Raw genomic sequence first — 17,433 nt, 5'->3', positions numbered from 1 at the left:
ATTTTTATTTTATGATATTGTAAAATAAAAAGGAACAGCTGCTATATTCAAAAAGACACAAGCTTGCATTGAAATAAACATTACAGAATATTATCTTCCTTAAATAATGTTTCATACCTAACAAAATATGTATAGTGCTACAAAAGTGAGCAAAGGCAGATATAAGGCAATAGGCTATGTTTAGTGACCGCAGGGAAGTGTATGAGCAATACATGAGCTCAGGTTTTTTTCATTACTTTTCTACTTCTAGTTGCAATAGGAGAACGAATGAAATGGGCTTTAGTGGTGACTTTCAGTTTGTTCTTAAGATATCTGAAAATGGACTGTAGACTAAAGGAAGGAGCAAGACTATGTTTTTCGGTTCCTGTAGAAACTGTAGGACAATCTGTTTTCATAGAGTGACCTACAACTTTATCGAGAGGTTTATTATTAGATATCCATTTTCGGCAATGCTTCTGGATCCATTCCTGCACCTGGCAATTACCTTGCGTCTGGTGCAATGTGTGGTGATTAGAATCAACAAGAGCAACAGCATACACCATGTTCATAACCTCAAAAGTTCTCTGCATGAGCAGGTTAATGAAAACCAATCCTCCATAGCCATGAGCAATGAAAGCCACCTTCCCAGCTGTGTTCTTTGAAATGAAGTGGTCCCAAACATAAGTTGTATGTTCTTCAGGGCTACTGCTGTACCTTTTGGGAATTACATATGATGACTTCAAAACGCAATAGGATTCATCTTTTTCTGTCTTCAGATCAAGGAAATTGTCATTGGGATTTAACACAATCACTTCCCAACTGTACTGTAGAGCTGTTGTAATGAATGGTATCTGTGTTCCATGTTGAAGCCCTTCATGTATTATGGTTTTTTGATCCCACTGACCAGCACGAAAGACTCCCCGGTCTTGAAGAAGAACAACTAGAGTCACATCATTTCTTAATGCATTCTCACTCATGAAAAAGAAACTGTTAGGCTCACTATCTATGACATCTTTTGGGATGTACATTTTTTTTAGTTTGCAAACCTGTTCCAGAAGTTCATAAACATACTGGATAATTAAATGTCCAAGAACTTCATAACGTTTATGATTACTGTCACATGAATTGTTATAATTAAAAATAAAAGGTTCATTGGTATCTATATGTCTAAGCTCACCATTTTTGTTAAAGTCATAGTTCAGTTTATCTGGGCACTTTGAACCACACATTAGTTTTCGGAAGCTCAGATCCTCAATATTTTTCAACCACTACAAATGAAATAGATAAAGAAAGGTCATGTCATAAAGGCATACATTTTCATGAAAATATTTAAGCTCTTTCAACACCAAGAACATTGGCAATTGTCAAGACCCAATTTGTCATTAGTTTTAGCAAGAGAAATAACAATTCTCAGCCTGCTCTACACCACCCTCTCATCAGGGTGTGATAGCCCATATAATCCTATCAAATTAAATATGCTTACATCTCACTGATTTCAGTGGGCAAGCTGGACATACCTCCCATCAAAAAAAAAAAAGTGATACATAGTGTGATCTTAAACAGACCCTCCAGACAGACAGAGTTCAGTTAACTTCTACAGTGGGTGATTTACAGTAGTGGTCAGAGTACCATTCTAGGATCTAGAAGAGAATCTTCAAGGATCTTGAAATTCCCATTCTGCCATGGAACTTGACTGTGGCCCTTTCTGCACAGGCCAAAAAACACAGGTGAAAGGAGGTGGGTTACATGAACCCGTCCTTGCCCCAGCCCATTCACATAGCTGGCTGTCTGGTGGACAGTGAGAGCATTGGCCAGGGCGCACACTTCCACACGGAGGCATGTCTTTTTTTGTGTATTCTTATCTGCCTCCATTGCGTAGTCCCACGTGCAGGCACGGCCGATCCCCCAGAGCCATGATAAGGCCCTGTGTGCCTTTGTGGCTGTGTAGATGGGAGCTGGGGGACACCAAACACACCCAAGATTCTTTTGTCTTAATGTGCCTCCTGCCCGGCCATTCACTTGGCCATGGCTGCGAGGCATGTTAAAACAAAAGAATTGCAAAAATTGCGATTCTTTAATAACTCAGGTTGAAGGGGAACACGAAGTGGATCAGTGTTAGGAGCGGGAGCCATGTGAAGCTCCCTCCCAACCCGGGTTTTTTACTGGTGTTATCCAGTTTCTGTGCGGAAAGGGCCTCTGTGATCTTGGGCCTGCTGCATGCTCTCAGCCTAACCTACCTTGCAGTGTTGTTGTTAGGGTAAAGAGGAGAACAACATTAGCTGCTTTGGTTCCCCATTAGGCAGAATGGCAGTGGGCAAAAAATTCTGATTTGGAACATTTCTATGCAAATATGAAAAAGCATCCAGATAAGTCTAATGGTAATTCACAATAGCTGTAATTGGTGATAAGACAAATTACTTAAGTTATATTAACCAATTTAACATGTTTAGACAATGAAAGAATTATCAGACTTATTGGGCTCCTGGGCAAGTGCCATCAAACCTATTGATTAAGTCTAAGTCAGCAATTTCTTATTGGAGTTTTGTTTGAAGTATTAGTGCTACATAATGCTGGCTTTATGTTCAGCTATGTATAAAATACATGTAAAATGTACTTACATTCATGCTGCTTGAAAATAATGGCAAAGGACTTCTGGATACTTTGGTTATTCTTCAGAGGTCTGTCAAAACAGATGCAAGCATTATGATGGCCTACAGATCAATGTCTCATTCTGTCCTTTTCTAATAAGTGTGTAGTTATAGTGCCCATTCTGATTTGGACCAATGCTGTTATTGTTCCAATTTATAAGAAAGGTGATCCTAACGTACCAGCTAATTATAGGCCAATTAGCCTGTTATCAGTAGCAGGAAAATTGTATGCAAAGCTCCTGCTCAATCGTCTACAAAAGTGGATTGAGCAGAATAAAATATTAGGAGCGGAACAAATTGGTTTTAGGAAAGGGTATGCTACGTTGCATCATTGTTTACTGTAGTAGTGCACTGCCGACCCGGCAATTACCGTGGTAAACGTTAACGCATAGCGGACCTGCGGCCTTGCCCGGTTGCATCGCACCCCTCCCTCATCCCCATAATGAGTCACAGGTGCATTGAACTGTCTGGCTCAATCACCCAGCTTAGGGACAATGATCTGCCCCAGGTGAGGATTAGGCTCCAGGCAGCGTCACGCTCTTCTCGCCGTAGCCAGATGAATCATGCATCACCCTGATGATCTCCGACCTCCAGCTCTCCCGAACTCCCCAGTCCTCCCTCCTTCCGCCCGATAGGTAACAATAAAGGTGCCAGGAACCGGCAGGCCGGAGATTTAAGCTAGGAACGGACCTCGGTCTCCAGCTGCTGGCGATCTCCACCAGATGTTATCGCGTCACCGTCTGCGTTCTTCGCTGACCGTGGAGTGGAGCTACAAGCTGGTGCGAAACCGGGAATCCTCCAGACCTCCACCCTGCTCACCGTGCGCAGGGAAGGGCAGCGATACCCGAAGTCCGCTCGGATCGCATCCAGGGACTTAGATCTGTTATATTGTCCTCTGGATCGGTAGCATCCAGGGTTTCGCAGCGTCCTAGGACACTCTCTCGTCGGCCGGAACTACCCGGTGAGAATTATGGGAGCGCAAAAGCAGGGCTTATGACAAAGCAGTTGGCGAACTGAAAGCGTTAGCGAAATGTGACGAGGTCCCCGTAAAGGAGCTCGCAAAATTAGTTCGAAAGGAGATTGAAGCTCAATTGTGGTACCCAGAGGGGAACGGTGAATCTTAAGGACTGGGAAAACATCGAGCGCAAGAGCCTGCGGCGCCCGATGTGGCTGCCCTGCTGGCCACGATGGAGCAATGTTTTGCGTAAGCCATCAACCTCTGAACCATATGGCTCCTTGCTGTAGGCGCCCTCCTTTGATCTTTCACCTTCAATTTCAACCCGAATTTTTCTCCTATCCACTAAATTGGGCCTGTCCTCCTTCACCGCCCCCTCGCTCCTTCACCCAATTCAAACTCTCAGCGGCTCAGCGCCTCTAACTCCTTCATTTTCGAAACCACTGCACCTCCGTCCGGCCCGCGTAATGGCGGCGAGGTTCAAACTCATAGGCGTATTGGTTACGATCTGCAGAAGAAACCCTGGCGGAAGAGCGATGCGAATTCTTGCATTGTGCCCGTCCACTTCACAGATACTTTGAGATTGGCGTCATTGGCCGAGGTTAATGCAGTACCGCCCTTTAAGCTATAACATCCTCACTGAGCTCCGCAGCGGTCGCGGGGCGGTAAATCACCAGCCCTATGTGAGAGGCATACTAGAAGGCGATGCGAGGAATCATAATGGTTCGAGGGCCGACTGGAAGACCACCTTCGCATGCTCCTGAGCCCTGCAATTTGTGATCTGGGAGGCGGTTCGCCGGCAATGCTTTAGCAGGGCAGCCGCCTCGGCCAGAAGCCTACAGCAACTCAGCTTCACGGCTTTGATGCAGCAGTAACTAACAATCAGATGCGTCCTGCGGTGGCCGCCCTTCTACGGTAAGCCTCTGAATCGCCACCACAAGGCGTTTTTTGAAGAATCCCCAATGCGGACAGCCAACCCAAAGTTTTCTAGCACCCGGCAGAAGCCTCAGGCTATGCTGAGTTTGTGAACAGGCTCAGGAGGCCCTCAAAGAGGCGTTGACAGCAGCGAGGAGGCCCAGGAACTCCTTAAGCCTTGCCGGAAGGCATACTCCGCTGAGTGCCGCAAAGCGATCACAGGCCTAGGAACGAGCTGGCGATGCTCCGAGCGCCAGGATATCGAGATGTTTAAGCCCATCAAGCCAGCCTTCTAGTCGCCGCCCTCCGCTGCCATGAGGCAGCCGATGTTTCAATTGCGGCAAGCCAGGACATTTCGAATTGTAGGCTGCCGGCGAGGGCCTACAACCTGATGGAGGAGGATTATACTCCCCAGAGACCCCCCCAGAATCTAGGGCGAGCTCCGGGCCGCTGGGGAAGGCCAGCCGGGCATCTCCCAACCGGAACCAAGATCCACCTCAAACCCTTCGGAGCTCCCCATGAGATCTTAAGCTGCTCCAGCTCGGTATAGTGATCCCATCCCCGCAGGAACCATAGGCTGAAAGCTTCGCCCGCTGAACAGGGTTCATCATCCCAGGATTGTCGACCCCATGCACCAAGGGAGCCATCACATCCAAAATTATGGACAAACATCCGCCAAAGAAACTGCCAAGTTCCGCGAGGAACACCCTGCCTCATGCTCTCCTTGAAGTCTAATCTAAGTTCAGCTAATCTAAATCCTAGATTGCTCGCTCCCCTCGTCTATACTTCCTGCTCTACTGGCCTTCGCTTCCAAAGTCACCATGCCTCCGCCAGTGCCCCCCCAGAATATACGCATTTCAAGATCTCTGCAAAGTCCACAGTCACTGAATTGCAGCAGAAAGGAATGCTGGCGGAAGAAGGACTGCCGTTGAGCCCTCTCCAAGATGCCCATAGCCAATCTACAGGACAATGAGGCATGGAAGGGAATGCTCGCATAATGGCCTTAAGCCAAAGTCTTCGTGAAAGAAGCCTTGGCCCTCTCCAGCTGTAAAGGGTTCAAGCCAGATCTCATAGCCTCTGAAAGACGCAATGCAAGCCCACAAAGCTCAAAGCTCCGGTGGCAGCAAAATCGTCAGCACCTCAGAGAGCAAAATCTCAAATCAGAGTTGTCCTCCCTCGTTACTTTATATGTGCTCTGTAATGCCTATGTAGCCATGTTCTGTATGTCTTGCCCCTTTCAAAGAGACCCTAAAGTTTTTTTCCCCTCATGGGGGATTTTCCATTAGCTATAAGCTATGCTCTTATTAACTTCAATTAAAGAGTTTTCTCCTTCTGATTATGTGGTAGTATGAATGCAGAAGGCTTAAGCCCATTCACAGCATCCATATACCATGGGACACAGCTCGTCGCGTGCTCCCAGGATACCGATGGGACCTGCTTCAAGCCATACTCCATCTTAGTTTTAAACCTTCAAAAGCTTTTCTTCAAACCTCTCCTTGAGAACCTTTTCCTTAGATCCCATCTGAGCCTACCCCACTTAACCATTGGCGTGAAGCAAGTTTATATGAAGCCAAAATCATTTCATGCTCCCACATTCTCTGCTGAGGGGCTCCTAGTGTGGCTAGTCACAGTGCCAAGGGGGTCTCTCAGCCACACCTATCTTACACAGCCTCCGCTGTGAGGTGAAGCGAGCTCAAACAAACCGTCCCTTACCGAGGAGGTGGGGCTGACTTCCAAACCCCGCCTTCCTTTTCTGCGCACCCTCCCTCTTTCTAATGGGCTGACGCACCCCACCTCCTAGATCTAGAGGATCTGATAAAGGGCTTTTGCAAGCCCCTCTCAATTTGCTCCTGTGATCAAACCTCAAGCCCAGGAGAACTGTTTTTCTTTGCATCTTCTCTATATCTTTCCTATAGGCGCTATATTACGATATGACTACTTATTGTGAATTGTTCAAGTTGCTTTGCAAAAAAACCACCTTAGACGGTGATTGGGATTGTTTACAAACAAACATGCGACCTGGATCTTGACCTCTCCTCCCTTCTCTAAAGCTGGGGCGATTGCATATCTCCTTAGCACTTGCCTTGAATGTTGCAAGTGATCGTTGTCGGAATGGGCCAGCTGCGCCCTAGCAGCTTGGCCGAAACAAACGAAAAAAAAGGGGAGTAGTTCCCCCCCCCTAATCGGTAATCAAAGGTCTCATCCAGCAGACCATATCAAAGTACTCTTCTCTATTCTCTATCAAAATTGCCCTTCACTCCAGGGCTCGGGCTTTCATTGTCATCTATGAACGAATTAACTCAGCCATAAAACCCCTGGAAAAGCGTCGCTTGTTTTCTCTTCTATACAAGGTCCAGCTCGCCATGCCAGGCCAGCCCCATCCGGAGATGGGCGGGGCCTCCCTGGAAGAATCCGACCCAGCCTGTTGAGAGAGCCCGTCCGCCCCTCAGCCTGGGCCAAGATGGGAGGGACCTCTCTGGAACCAGTACACCCATTCTTCCAGCGGAGATCGCCCAGGCTGCCATTCCGGGCCAGCTATGGCTCAAAGGTTGACGCTGTGTGTCGCTGCTCTCATCTACAGCGCCATTCTCTCTCCTCTCTGCGCCCCTGGCTGGAAACTTGGAATTGCGGCGGAACATTCCCCTGATGGGTAACCCGATCTCAGCTGTTTTCAGCGCTTGAATAATTGTTGGAACCAGCCTTCTCTGCAACCTTGGCACCAAGGGTAGAAGTCCCGCTGAACCTGCAATGCTAAAGACTATCAGTAGCTCTCCCTACGGCTCTTGAGAAATCCATGGACTCGCGTCATGCGCTCTGTAGCTTTGGTAGTCAAACAGCAAGAGCCATGCATTAAACAATTCGCCAACCGCGGGTTGCCTTCCTTCCGCCATCATCCATATGTATGCGTTTAGCCATGTTTTGCTGTTTTAAATTTATTGCATGCCCTAGTTTTTTTGGAAGTTATGTTGTTATTGCTGCATTTCCGCCTGTCTGTCTGCGGGACTCTCTGCTTTGAGGCCAGAACCCGGTGCCGCCGCCGCTCCGGCTCTGCTGCTTCGATCCCTGCCTGTCGAAGCAGCGGTGTCCCTCTCAAAGGCGAACCTGTCCCCTATAACTTCCTTGGTAGGAGCCCGGACTTGTTCCATGTAACACCAAGACTATTGGCCGGCTGGCCTGTGTGCCCTTCGCGAAAGCCATCAATTCTACCCTCCATTGCTCTGGGCTGGCTCTGGCCTCCGAGCAGCAGGAACTAATCCAGGCCTAGACAATCGTGCAGCTATTGATTGCCCATTGTTATTACATCACCAAGGTTGTGAGAATGTACATAATGTTGTTTTAATCTTTCTGATAATTCCCAGATTGATTCATATGAAAGTCACGTGAGCTGCAAAGTTGTGTCTAATCCTGAAGTATGATGTTTTGCCCCATTGGTGGTCAACCCTCTGGAGCTGGCTGCGGGAGACGGTTAGTGCTATTGTACAGCTCTGCATTGGTTTAATTGTATGCCTTGTTATCGGATCTTGTTTAGTTCAATGCGTGTCTAATATTGCCCTGTATGCGTGTGTGAAACCCCTCGCATTTCACCACCCGCAACCAAGTTCTAATGTTGCACAAAGCAGCTTGGTCAGCTTGACCATACGGCCGGAGGAGACAAAGCGTCCCTTTAAATGCATTATAGCATTTGACCCCGTTTTCTAAAATGTAAAGAAGGAGAGATGTAGTAGTGCACTGCCGACCGAGCAGTGCCGTGTCGAAAACGTTAACGCATGGCGGACCTGCTTACGACACTTACCCGGTTGCATCGCACCCTCCTCATCCCCATGAGTCGCAGGTGGAACTGTCTGGCTCAATCACGGTGCCAAGGGACAATGATCTGCCCCAGGTGAGGATTAGGCTCGAGCAGCGTCGCTCTTCTCCGCCGTAGCCAGATGAGATCATGCATCACCTGATGATCTCGACCTCCAGCTCTCCCGGAACTCCCAGTCGCACTCCCTCCTTCCGCCCCGATAAATTAACAATAAAAGGTGCCAGGAACGGCAGGCGGAGATTTAGCTGGGAACCGCGGACCTCGGTCTCCCGCTGCTGGCGATCTCCACCAGATGTTATCTCCGCGTCTCGTCTCGTTCGCTGACCGCGTGGGTCGACTACAGTTTACTCCTTGATTCAATTTTCCATAAATACATCAGGAAAGGCCGTTCCAAACTGTATATTGCCTTTCTTGATTTACAGGGGGCGTTTGATTCAGTTGAAAGAAACAAGCTCTGGTGAAAACTTGAAATTCTGGGGGTAGAAAATAGACTACTCTCTTTGATAAAGACTATTACACCATAAAACTTATTCCCAGGTGAGGCGTGCACAAGAGAAGTCACTCACTCAAAATTTTAACAACAACGGTGTAAAACAAGGATGTATTTTAGCCGCCCGCGTTGTTTTAATCTGTTTCTAAATGATTTGGCTCCAACTTTAACAGCAATAAACACATGTTGTCCAGTCCTAGGTAACATCAACTTTCCCATCCTGCTTTATGCGGATGATGCAATTCTACTCTCAAAAGAACTAGAGCTGGTCTCAACCTTCTTTATGTCAAAAGTAATGCTGAATTACTGCACAACTAACAGCTTAAATATAAATACCGCAAAAACCAAAATCATGGTCTTTTCTAATAAAATTAAAATACATAAATGGTCTATAAACTGAACGCACATTGAACAGGTTAAATCCTTTAAATACCTAGGGATCCATCTTCAATTCAACACCAAATGGGTACATCATAGAAATGCAGCGGTGAAGGGATGTACTGCCACAATAAATGCAGTGAATAACTTTTTCTACTCCAAAGGCCAAAAGCATATTCCCTCGGCTTTAATGCTCTGCGGGAACCTGAATCTGCCGGCACACTCGATGAGCAGGTGGCTGACTGGAATTCCCGTCTAGCCGATGCCATCGAGGTAGTTGCTCCCCGGCGACCTCTGCGTCCACGTTCCCGGCTGGCTCCTTGGTATACTGAGACTTCGCCCGGATGAAACGGAACTCCAGGCGTCGGCGAAGTGGAAACTTCGTGGCGAATTGGCGGAGAACATCTTATAGGGCGTTTATGAAGGCCTGTAGGGTGCTTGGCGATGAAGGAGGCAAAAGTTTTTCTTTTCCTCCTCTCTAAAGCGTCTGCTAGCTCTGCATGACACCGGTATTTGCGTGTGATTCGATCTTTGACCTCATTACCTCAGAGGTCTGTAGGCCAATGGTGGCTATAGGCTGTGAGGCATTTTATGAGCTTTTGCAGATAAAGTCAAGTCACTCATGGGACCTCCCGCTATTTCAGCTACAATTGAGTGAACTGGAGGCTCCCTTGCCGTCTTCAGGTATGTTTGGCCGGTTTTGCCCTGCTCTCTGAGGCGGCAATGGAGCGGGGCCTGGCTGCTGTTAAGACCTGCCTACCTGTGTCCTCTGGATCACGTGCACTCCTGGCCGCCAAGTCGCGGGAGGAGCTACGACCCACCTGTTGAATATCATCAATGGCTCCCTTGATCAAGGTCTTTCGGGTGGGTTGAAGGGAGGCAGTGGTCGCCCACTCTTAAAAAAAGACCACCGTTAGATCCTGGAGATCTGGCCAATTACATTGCGTCACCGAATCTTTGGTTTCTGGGAAGGTAATTGAGAGAATGATGTTGGAGCAGCTTCAGGGTTTCCTGGAGGACACATCGACCTTTGACCCCTTCCAGTCCGGCTTCCGTGCTGGGCGTAGGGGCCGGGGAGCCGTTCTTGTCGCCGTCTGAATGCGCTCCGTGTGCAGCTTGACCGAGGCGGATGCGGCTGCTGGTGTTACTAGAATCTCACTGCAGCAGCGTTTGATGTGAGTGGAGCGCGATCTTTTGACCCACGCCTGGCGTTTCGAGGTCGCGGGGCGCTGTTAAGCTTCAGTGGATTATCGTTTCTCGGGGACGGACTCAGCAAGTGAGGTCGCGGAGATCCGAAGGCCTCGGCGGTGCCAGCCAGTGCGGTGGTGTGCCCAGAATTAGCTTCTATCCCGCTATTATTTAATATCTATATCGACCCCTTGCTCAGTTGATGCGGGCTTTTGGGCTGATCTGTACCAATGGCTGAGTAGACACTCAGCTCATTCTGTTGATGGAGGGCGTATCAAGCTCTACAGCACTGTTTGGGAAATTGGCTGGTTGGTTGCAGCAGAGCAGGAAGGTTAAAACTAAACCCATTGAAGAGCCAGGAGATCACTCTGGCTGGGGCCGAGGTTAGGGAGTTCCAGCCGCCCGATTATTAGGGAAGGGGCCTGTGGCACCGGCCCCCCTCTGTTCGCCAGCCTGGGGGGTCCACCTGGATTAGATCTCTTTCAATGGAGACCCAGGTGGGCCGCTACAACCGAGCTGCGTTTTCCATCTCGTCAGGCCCGGCCAGGCTGGCCCTTCCTCTCGAGCTGACCTGGCCACTGTGATCCAGCCGAATGCACCTCAAGTTGAACTATTGTAATTAAGCTCGCTGGCCTACCCTTAGCCTGTTGATCCGGAGGTTGAAACTGGTCAGCATGCGGCAAGCAGCGCCTACTTACAGGAGGTGCCTAAATGATCACATCCAGCCTGTATTAGCCAGCTGCACTGGCTCCCAGTGGAGTTCGGATCATCCACAAGGTATGGGTATTAACCTAAGACTGTGACCTGGGGCCGACCGGGACTGGCCTTACCCCATATGTCCCTACCGCGACTCTGGCTCAGCGAAGGAGGCCAATTTGTTGGTGCGACCCTGGCCAGCCGCAGATAAGGAACACTCTCCCACCATCTGTCGGGCCTGCAAGTCTTGGAAGTTCATAGGAGGAACCTGTAAAGACGAATTGTTCACCAGACCTTAGGAGGCTGGCGCTGATAGTGTGTCGCCTCCTCTAATACCACTCTGGGAGCTACAACATCTATACCCCTCTCTCTTCGGGAGTTCTTAATATTAGTTTAATACTTGGAGGCGCCATATGGTTTTATGGTTTTATCCTGGCTGTAATTTTATGTAATTTTATGTAATTTCTATATTTAATAAGCGTTTCGTATTATTACGTATCATATTGTTGATAATTCTTGTTGTTCACCGCCCAGAGCCCTTAGGGGATGGGGCGGTTTTATAAATACAATTATAAATAAATAAATAAATAAATAAAGGTCTTCCAGGCCAAAGTCTTGCAACAACTCCTTTACGGGGTTCCGATCTGGATTACCGTTTGGTCCAATGCGGTTGAAAAGGTACAATCAGCATTTCTCTACAAAATATTTGGAGTCCCATTGGTATTATGTGCCTTATGAGAGTGCTATGCTTAGAAGCGGGGCATGCACCTATTAACTACCAGGGCTTGGCTACTTGCTTTAAAGTTTTGGATAAAGATATGCTTTCAGCTACAAGGGCCTTAGTTGAAGTCAAATGCATAGGGCCTTAGTTAGGAGTCCAAAGCTTAGAGTGGTGGAATTATAATCAATGGTAAACTCAATTCATTGGGTTTCTCATTAAGAAGAGTTGGTATTGAAAGGACCCCAACAAATATAGCCTAGCCTAATTAAACTTAGACTATATGATCAGGAGTATCGACATCTAATCAATCGTGCAACAACAACATGCTCCCCATTGTACTTTGGTATAAACCCTGAGCCTGTACGATGGCCAAATACTTATTACAAATCCCGGATTCTAAACAACGCTGGGTACTGACGGGCAGATGCAATGTTTTCCCCTGCCCTTTTGCAAGGCGGTTGAGAAGCAGCCTCTATCCACATAGATTATGCCCTTTCTGTCCCACCATGGTGGAAACATTGGACCACATTTTTTATGTTATTGCCCAAAATATAATCCCCAGAGGGAAGCTTTAGTACTATACGATAATGGAAATGTACCCCAAATATCAATCCCAAAATTGTTAAACAGTAATAATCCTTCTATACTTGGGAGAATAGCCAATTATTTGCTGCAAGTCATGTCCTTAAGAGGTATGTAAAATAGGCAAGTACAAAACTATTTAAATGTGAAATACTCCATACCTCTGATACTCCTGGGGTATTTTAGAAGGTGTTTATAAGGAGCTCACTGATATTTATTGCATCTTATGGAAATTTAATTAATTTATAGTATTAAGTAGTATATACAATTTATAGATCTTGGGGAAGGCTATACCTTTTTAGCAAATAGGCTATGAATAACAAATATCTTAATCCTGTCTTTTAAATGTAGTTTTACTATACCTGTTCACAAGCCCATGTACAATGGAATGGACAAAAGTTTTTAATCTTCGTTATTTTTATAAATGAAGTGTGATTTTAGAATGTAAAACTACTCATAGACGCCATGTACAACTCTTTTAAATTTAGTGATGGCCTATACTCACGCTTTTGTTTCTTATGCCAATAAAGGTCTATTGTATTGTATTGTATTGTATTGTAGTGCCCATTCTAAGGGTCTGAAGCAATTTCTGTAACCCATTCTTCAATTCTTTCTTGGATAGAAATCAAACTTAAAATATGTACTGTATTCATATGCTGTGGAAATGTTATGCCATTTAACACAGACCAGTGCTTTTAAAACTTATTTTATTATGTATCACAATTCTGGTTCCTTTTTGTTTGAATACTATTTTGAAGTTTTGTTTACAACACTCTTAAAAGACTCCCAAATATCTACTACTGGGATTTTAATGACCCACATGAAAAATGCATACACATGCTGTACATATACACAATAGGATAGCTTTACACTCAGTATAGCCTTCATAGTTTCTACTACAACTAACATTGCTGAAATTTAAATTGAAAAGTAGATTGCATCTTCAACAATTAAACTACTTCTGAAGTAGACACCTGAAACTTCAAAGAATTCTACATTTCATCTCTAAAGCAAGTTGCCTTTATATCATATATAGCTTTAAAAGGGGCTTGGACAGATTTATGGAGAAGTCAATTTATGGCTACCAATCTTGATCCTCTTTGATTTGAGATTGCAAATGCCTTAACAGACCAGGTGCTCGGGAGCAACAGCCGCAGAAGGCCATTGCTTTCACATCCTGCATGTGAGCTCCCAATGGCACCTGGTGGGCCACTGCGAGTAGCAGAGAGCTGGACTAGATGGACTCTGGTCTGATCCAGATGGCTTGTTCTTATGTTCTTATATAGAAAAAGCTTCAGCATAATCTTGAGAACCACGACATAGTATATCAGGACAGTTTGTGGCCCCCTGAAATATCTTTAAGCTAAGCTGACCATCCGTCCCGCTTTTGGCGGGACATTCACGCCTTGGGAGAACTTGTCCCGTGTCCCGCGGGTTTTCCCCAATGTCCCGGGTTTTGGAAGGCTGCCTTTGCTGCCTTCTACAGAGGCATGAGGCAGTCGCCAGCCTCCCGGCGCGAAGGCGCACAGCCTTCTGGGGCACTGCCCGTTTTCAGCCCTGTCACAGGGTGGGAAGCGGCAGTGCTGGCAGCTCTGCATGGCAGGGGGCATGGCCTTCTGGGGGGCTGCCGTTTCCCACCCTGTGACAGGGCGGGAAATGGCAGCGCCCAGGGACAGTGGGCTCCTGCTGACAGCGGAAGTGTGTCTTGGCGCGCAGCGCCGCGGGGTCTGCCCACCCGTCCCGGTTGACGAAGGTGACCATCTGGTCACCTTTCTTTAAGCACTACCACCCAGAGGTAGAGCTACCAGGGGGCCAGGGGTGCACACTGCAGCGGGCATGCACCTGGGGGGCAGAAAATTCCCCCCGTGGCGCCCCCTCCCACCTCTGCAGCACCCCCTCCCAGCCCTGCGGCACCCCCCCCCCACACACACACACACACACTTACCTTTGTGAAACAGTGCAGGCTGGAGAAGCGGCCTGTTCCCTTCAGGCTGAAAATATTATGAAGAAATATTTTTATTTCGAGAGAGTCAGGGGTCCATTCAGAAGTGGGAAGTTGAGCCCACTGAGCATAGTGAAAGACAAAGTTCTTATACCCTTTCAAGAGCACACATTTCAGGCAATAATTGATACATCATAGGGCAATCATGTGCCGCTCGAGTCCCATCAAGGACTACTCCAGAGACATCCAGGCACCTTAATGGTTTAATTGTTTTTGCAACCATCCTGGCATCCTGGGTCATCCTTATTGCTTATCTTTGAATATTTCGTCTGTCTGCTTGGAATAACAAAATATGTTTTTCTGGTTCTCCTCCCCTGGTGCACATCTAGTTATCAATGGGGCATTCCTGGAAACGAAACTTAGCTATTCCCATATTGGGCATTGAAACTGTTGCTTATAGTTTTGGAATGTCTTGCTCTTTGTTATTTGTTATTTTGCTCTTTGTTATTTTGATTACTGGGGCCTAAATGCTCTTTCTACTGCTAAGGGTTATGGCCTTCTTCCTGTGCCTGTGTTGGTGTGAATACTTAGTATTTGCAACTTTGCAAATGGGTTTGTCTGCCACTTGAAATTCCTTTAACCTGATTTATCCTGTTATCTTTCTGGCTGGCCATCTGCAAGGCAAAAGCCTTTGTGTAACTGGGGCCTCCTTTTGGGTTTGAGTGAACCAAAGTATATAAAAAAGTACATTTAAAACCTCTTTAACAAGAAACCAATCAATTCTTAATACTTCTAAATAAGAAATCTTAACCTATAACTCTATGTAATGTAAAAACAGTCTATCAGTATAAAACAAAACCTTTCTGTATCTTGCTGCCTCTATTTTATGATGCATAATTAGGCCCAAAATGGGATTTTTGGTTGTCCTGTCTACAGCCTGAGGTAACAGGCCACTTCTCCAGCCTGCACCAAGGTAAGGGGCACTCTGGCCCAGCTACACCTCTGCTACCACAATAGAAGGAATTGACTAATCTGCTGCTTGTACTACGAAAAATGAGTTTGCATTTTGCACAAGAATTCATATGCAACCTGCCACTAAGAATTTATTAGCATGTCATACTGGATGGCATCTAAATCTTTTCCCTACTCCTGAAGCAGGATGACCTATTTCACATTAGTACTGTCATGGGATGGCTGGAAAGGTCTCTGCCATTTTAGAATTACAAAATACTTTACATTTTTAGTCTATTTGTCTAAAACTACACAAACAAATGTACCCTCAACATTGCAATGGTTATGCATCCACAAGGAGATAGACAAATAAACATCAAACAATGTAGATATTTCAAAAAGTCCTGTCTACTTGTCTTTCCTCAGAAACCAACAAGATTTTGAGGTTATATCCATATGTATCCAACAAAGGAAGCTTTGACTCTTGAAAGCTTTTATTCCCAAAATCTTGTTGATCTCTAAGATGGTACTGGACTAGAATCTACCCACCAAACCTACTCAGTGTCCCATTAAAAACAGTCCTAATTTTCTGACACACCAACATCCTTGGATGCTACATTTTGGCCCAAAGATTGCATCTCAAAGCACTGTTTTGCAATTGGTTTATAATATTGGTTTATAATTTTGTAACCTGCCTGGTATCTGAATAAAAAAAGGAAATTATAAATAAAAACGTTAAAAGTATTTATAAGCATAAGATGCAGCAGTCCTATTTACTACACAGGTGAAGAACTTTGTGCATGTCTGTGCAAATGCCAGCTGGAGTTCTGTCAAAATTGTGTTCACAGGACTTCAGTGCAAAGTTACATATTGCTTATTAACTTTCCTCCAATAACCAATTTTAGGCACTTTCCATTTCAGATGGTTGTGAATCACTTCGAGCTATAGCTATTGATACAATTAAACCTAAGCCACAGTGTACACCAAGGATTTGACAGCATCCTTTTTTAAAAAAAGCAAAATGTTATTAGCGTTTTAACTCGCTACGCTTAGGTTCAAGCCAACAAGTGCTGGGACAAAAAAAATAAATAAATTCTGCGATGGCTATTAATGCCCCAGGCATGACACACTGAAGAAAACTCAGAAATAGCTCGTTAATTTCAAGTCCACCACCTAAGGCCTTTCAAAACAGCTTTCACTCGTATTAATAGGCGAACACAGTTTCGCATACTACGTCAAGGGGAGGGGAAGCAAATAGCGGAAAAAGGCCGTGTGGTTGGAGGACCCTGGAGATTAACGCAGCGAGCCAACGCCCGAGATAGTGAGGGCTGTTTGGGCGAAAGGAGGCCCGAGAGGCCCCACTTCGGCGGGAAAGGCGTGAGGCTGAGCCCCACAACAGGCCCCGCAGAGACCTGCCGGGTGAGACAAGAAAAAACATCCTTAGCAACTAACCGCTTCCCGCGGCTCTTCCGGGTTCCAAAGGGGCGGGGCCTGCGGCGGAAACGGGCGGGCGGCTCCACAGGGGGAGAACCTGGCCCTTGTCCGGATTGCGTGGGATCTACAAAGGCGAGCACAGGTGGAGGAGCCAGGTGAGCAACAAAGGGGGCGGGAGGCGTCGTGGCCTCGTTCCCGGCCGGCTGGCATAAAAAGCCCCTTCCTTGCAGGCTGCTTGTTGGCTCTTTGCGGGAAAACGGCTTTAGTAGAATTGGCTGTCCCGTGGGCGGCTCTTGCGTCCCTTGTTTGACAGGCGGTAGCGAAGGAGGCGAGATAAGGAGCACCAGCTTGTTTACTTGGGTGTCAGCCCTGTGGGAGTCAGTGTGGTCAGGTGGGTGGAGAGGTTTTTTACTGAGATTCCGCACAGCATATTTATAACGATTGCAACCCGTTATAAATATGCTGTGCGGAATTCACTGCACTCTCAAATCAGAGGGAGAAATAATTTCATGATTTCATTGTCCTGAGTCTTTTTTGCTAGGTCGCCCAATACTGGTTGTCACTCTTTACTTTGGTTGTGTGCTTGATCCGGAGTAATCAGCTGTTCGGCTCATGTATTGTTACTGGATTGTACAAGAAGTATCCCAGTGACAAAAAGCAGTCCTGTGGTACTTTAAACACAAACAGGAGTCATTCTAGCATAAGCTTTAGCGAGTTAGTATTTGCTGATTGGGGTATTCATTGAT

The 17,433-nt window shown here is 46.5% G+C and overlaps 2 protein-coding genes across 7 annotated transcripts in view; one reads left to right on the top strand and one right to left on the bottom strand.

Moving 5' to 3' along the window:
- LOC125430953 (putative protein FAM172B) lies at positions 1-16,874 on the bottom strand. Of its 2 annotated transcripts, XM_048493346.1 has the most exons (4): positions 16,706-16,874; positions 14,306-14,351; positions 2,598-2,659; positions 1-1,247 (listed from the first exon to the last, which is right to left on the bottom strand). In XM_048493346.1, the coding sequence occupies exons 3-4, from the start codon at positions 2,601-2,603 to the stop codon at positions 219-221; spliced, it is 1,035 nt and encodes a 344-aa protein (XP_048349303.1). In that variant the 5' UTR covers positions 2,604-2,659; positions 14,306-14,351; positions 16,706-16,874; the 3' UTR covers positions 1-218. The 2 variants fall into 2 exon arrangements, with proteins under 2 accessions (XP_048349303.1, XP_048349304.1); XM_048493347.1 differs by lacking the exon at positions 14,306-14,351.
- SENP7 (SUMO specific peptidase 7) overlaps positions 16,756-17,433 on the top strand; it is a 55,764-nt gene continuing 55,086 nt past the window's right edge. For 4 of the 5 annotated variants that reach the window (XM_048493345.1, XM_048493344.1, XM_048493342.1 and 1 more), the window contains exon 1: positions 16,769-16,842. The gene's annotated coding sequence lies outside the window, so the exon portion shown is untranslated. Of the gene's footprint in view, positions 16,843-17,433 lie in introns of all 5 variants that reach the window. The other variant, XM_048493341.1, reaches the window with a different exon arrangement.

The sequence above is a fragment of the Sphaerodactylus townsendi genome, linkage group LG04 (genome assembly GCF_021028975.2).
Source record: "Sphaerodactylus townsendi isolate TG3544 linkage group LG04, MPM_Stown_v2.3, whole genome shotgun sequence".
In the NCBI taxonomy this organism is placed as follows: domain Eukaryota; kingdom Metazoa; phylum Chordata; class Lepidosauria; order Squamata; family Sphaerodactylidae; genus Sphaerodactylus; species Sphaerodactylus townsendi.
Note: the sequence above shows the minus strand (reverse complement) of the source record. Positions and strands in the feature narration are given on the sequence as shown.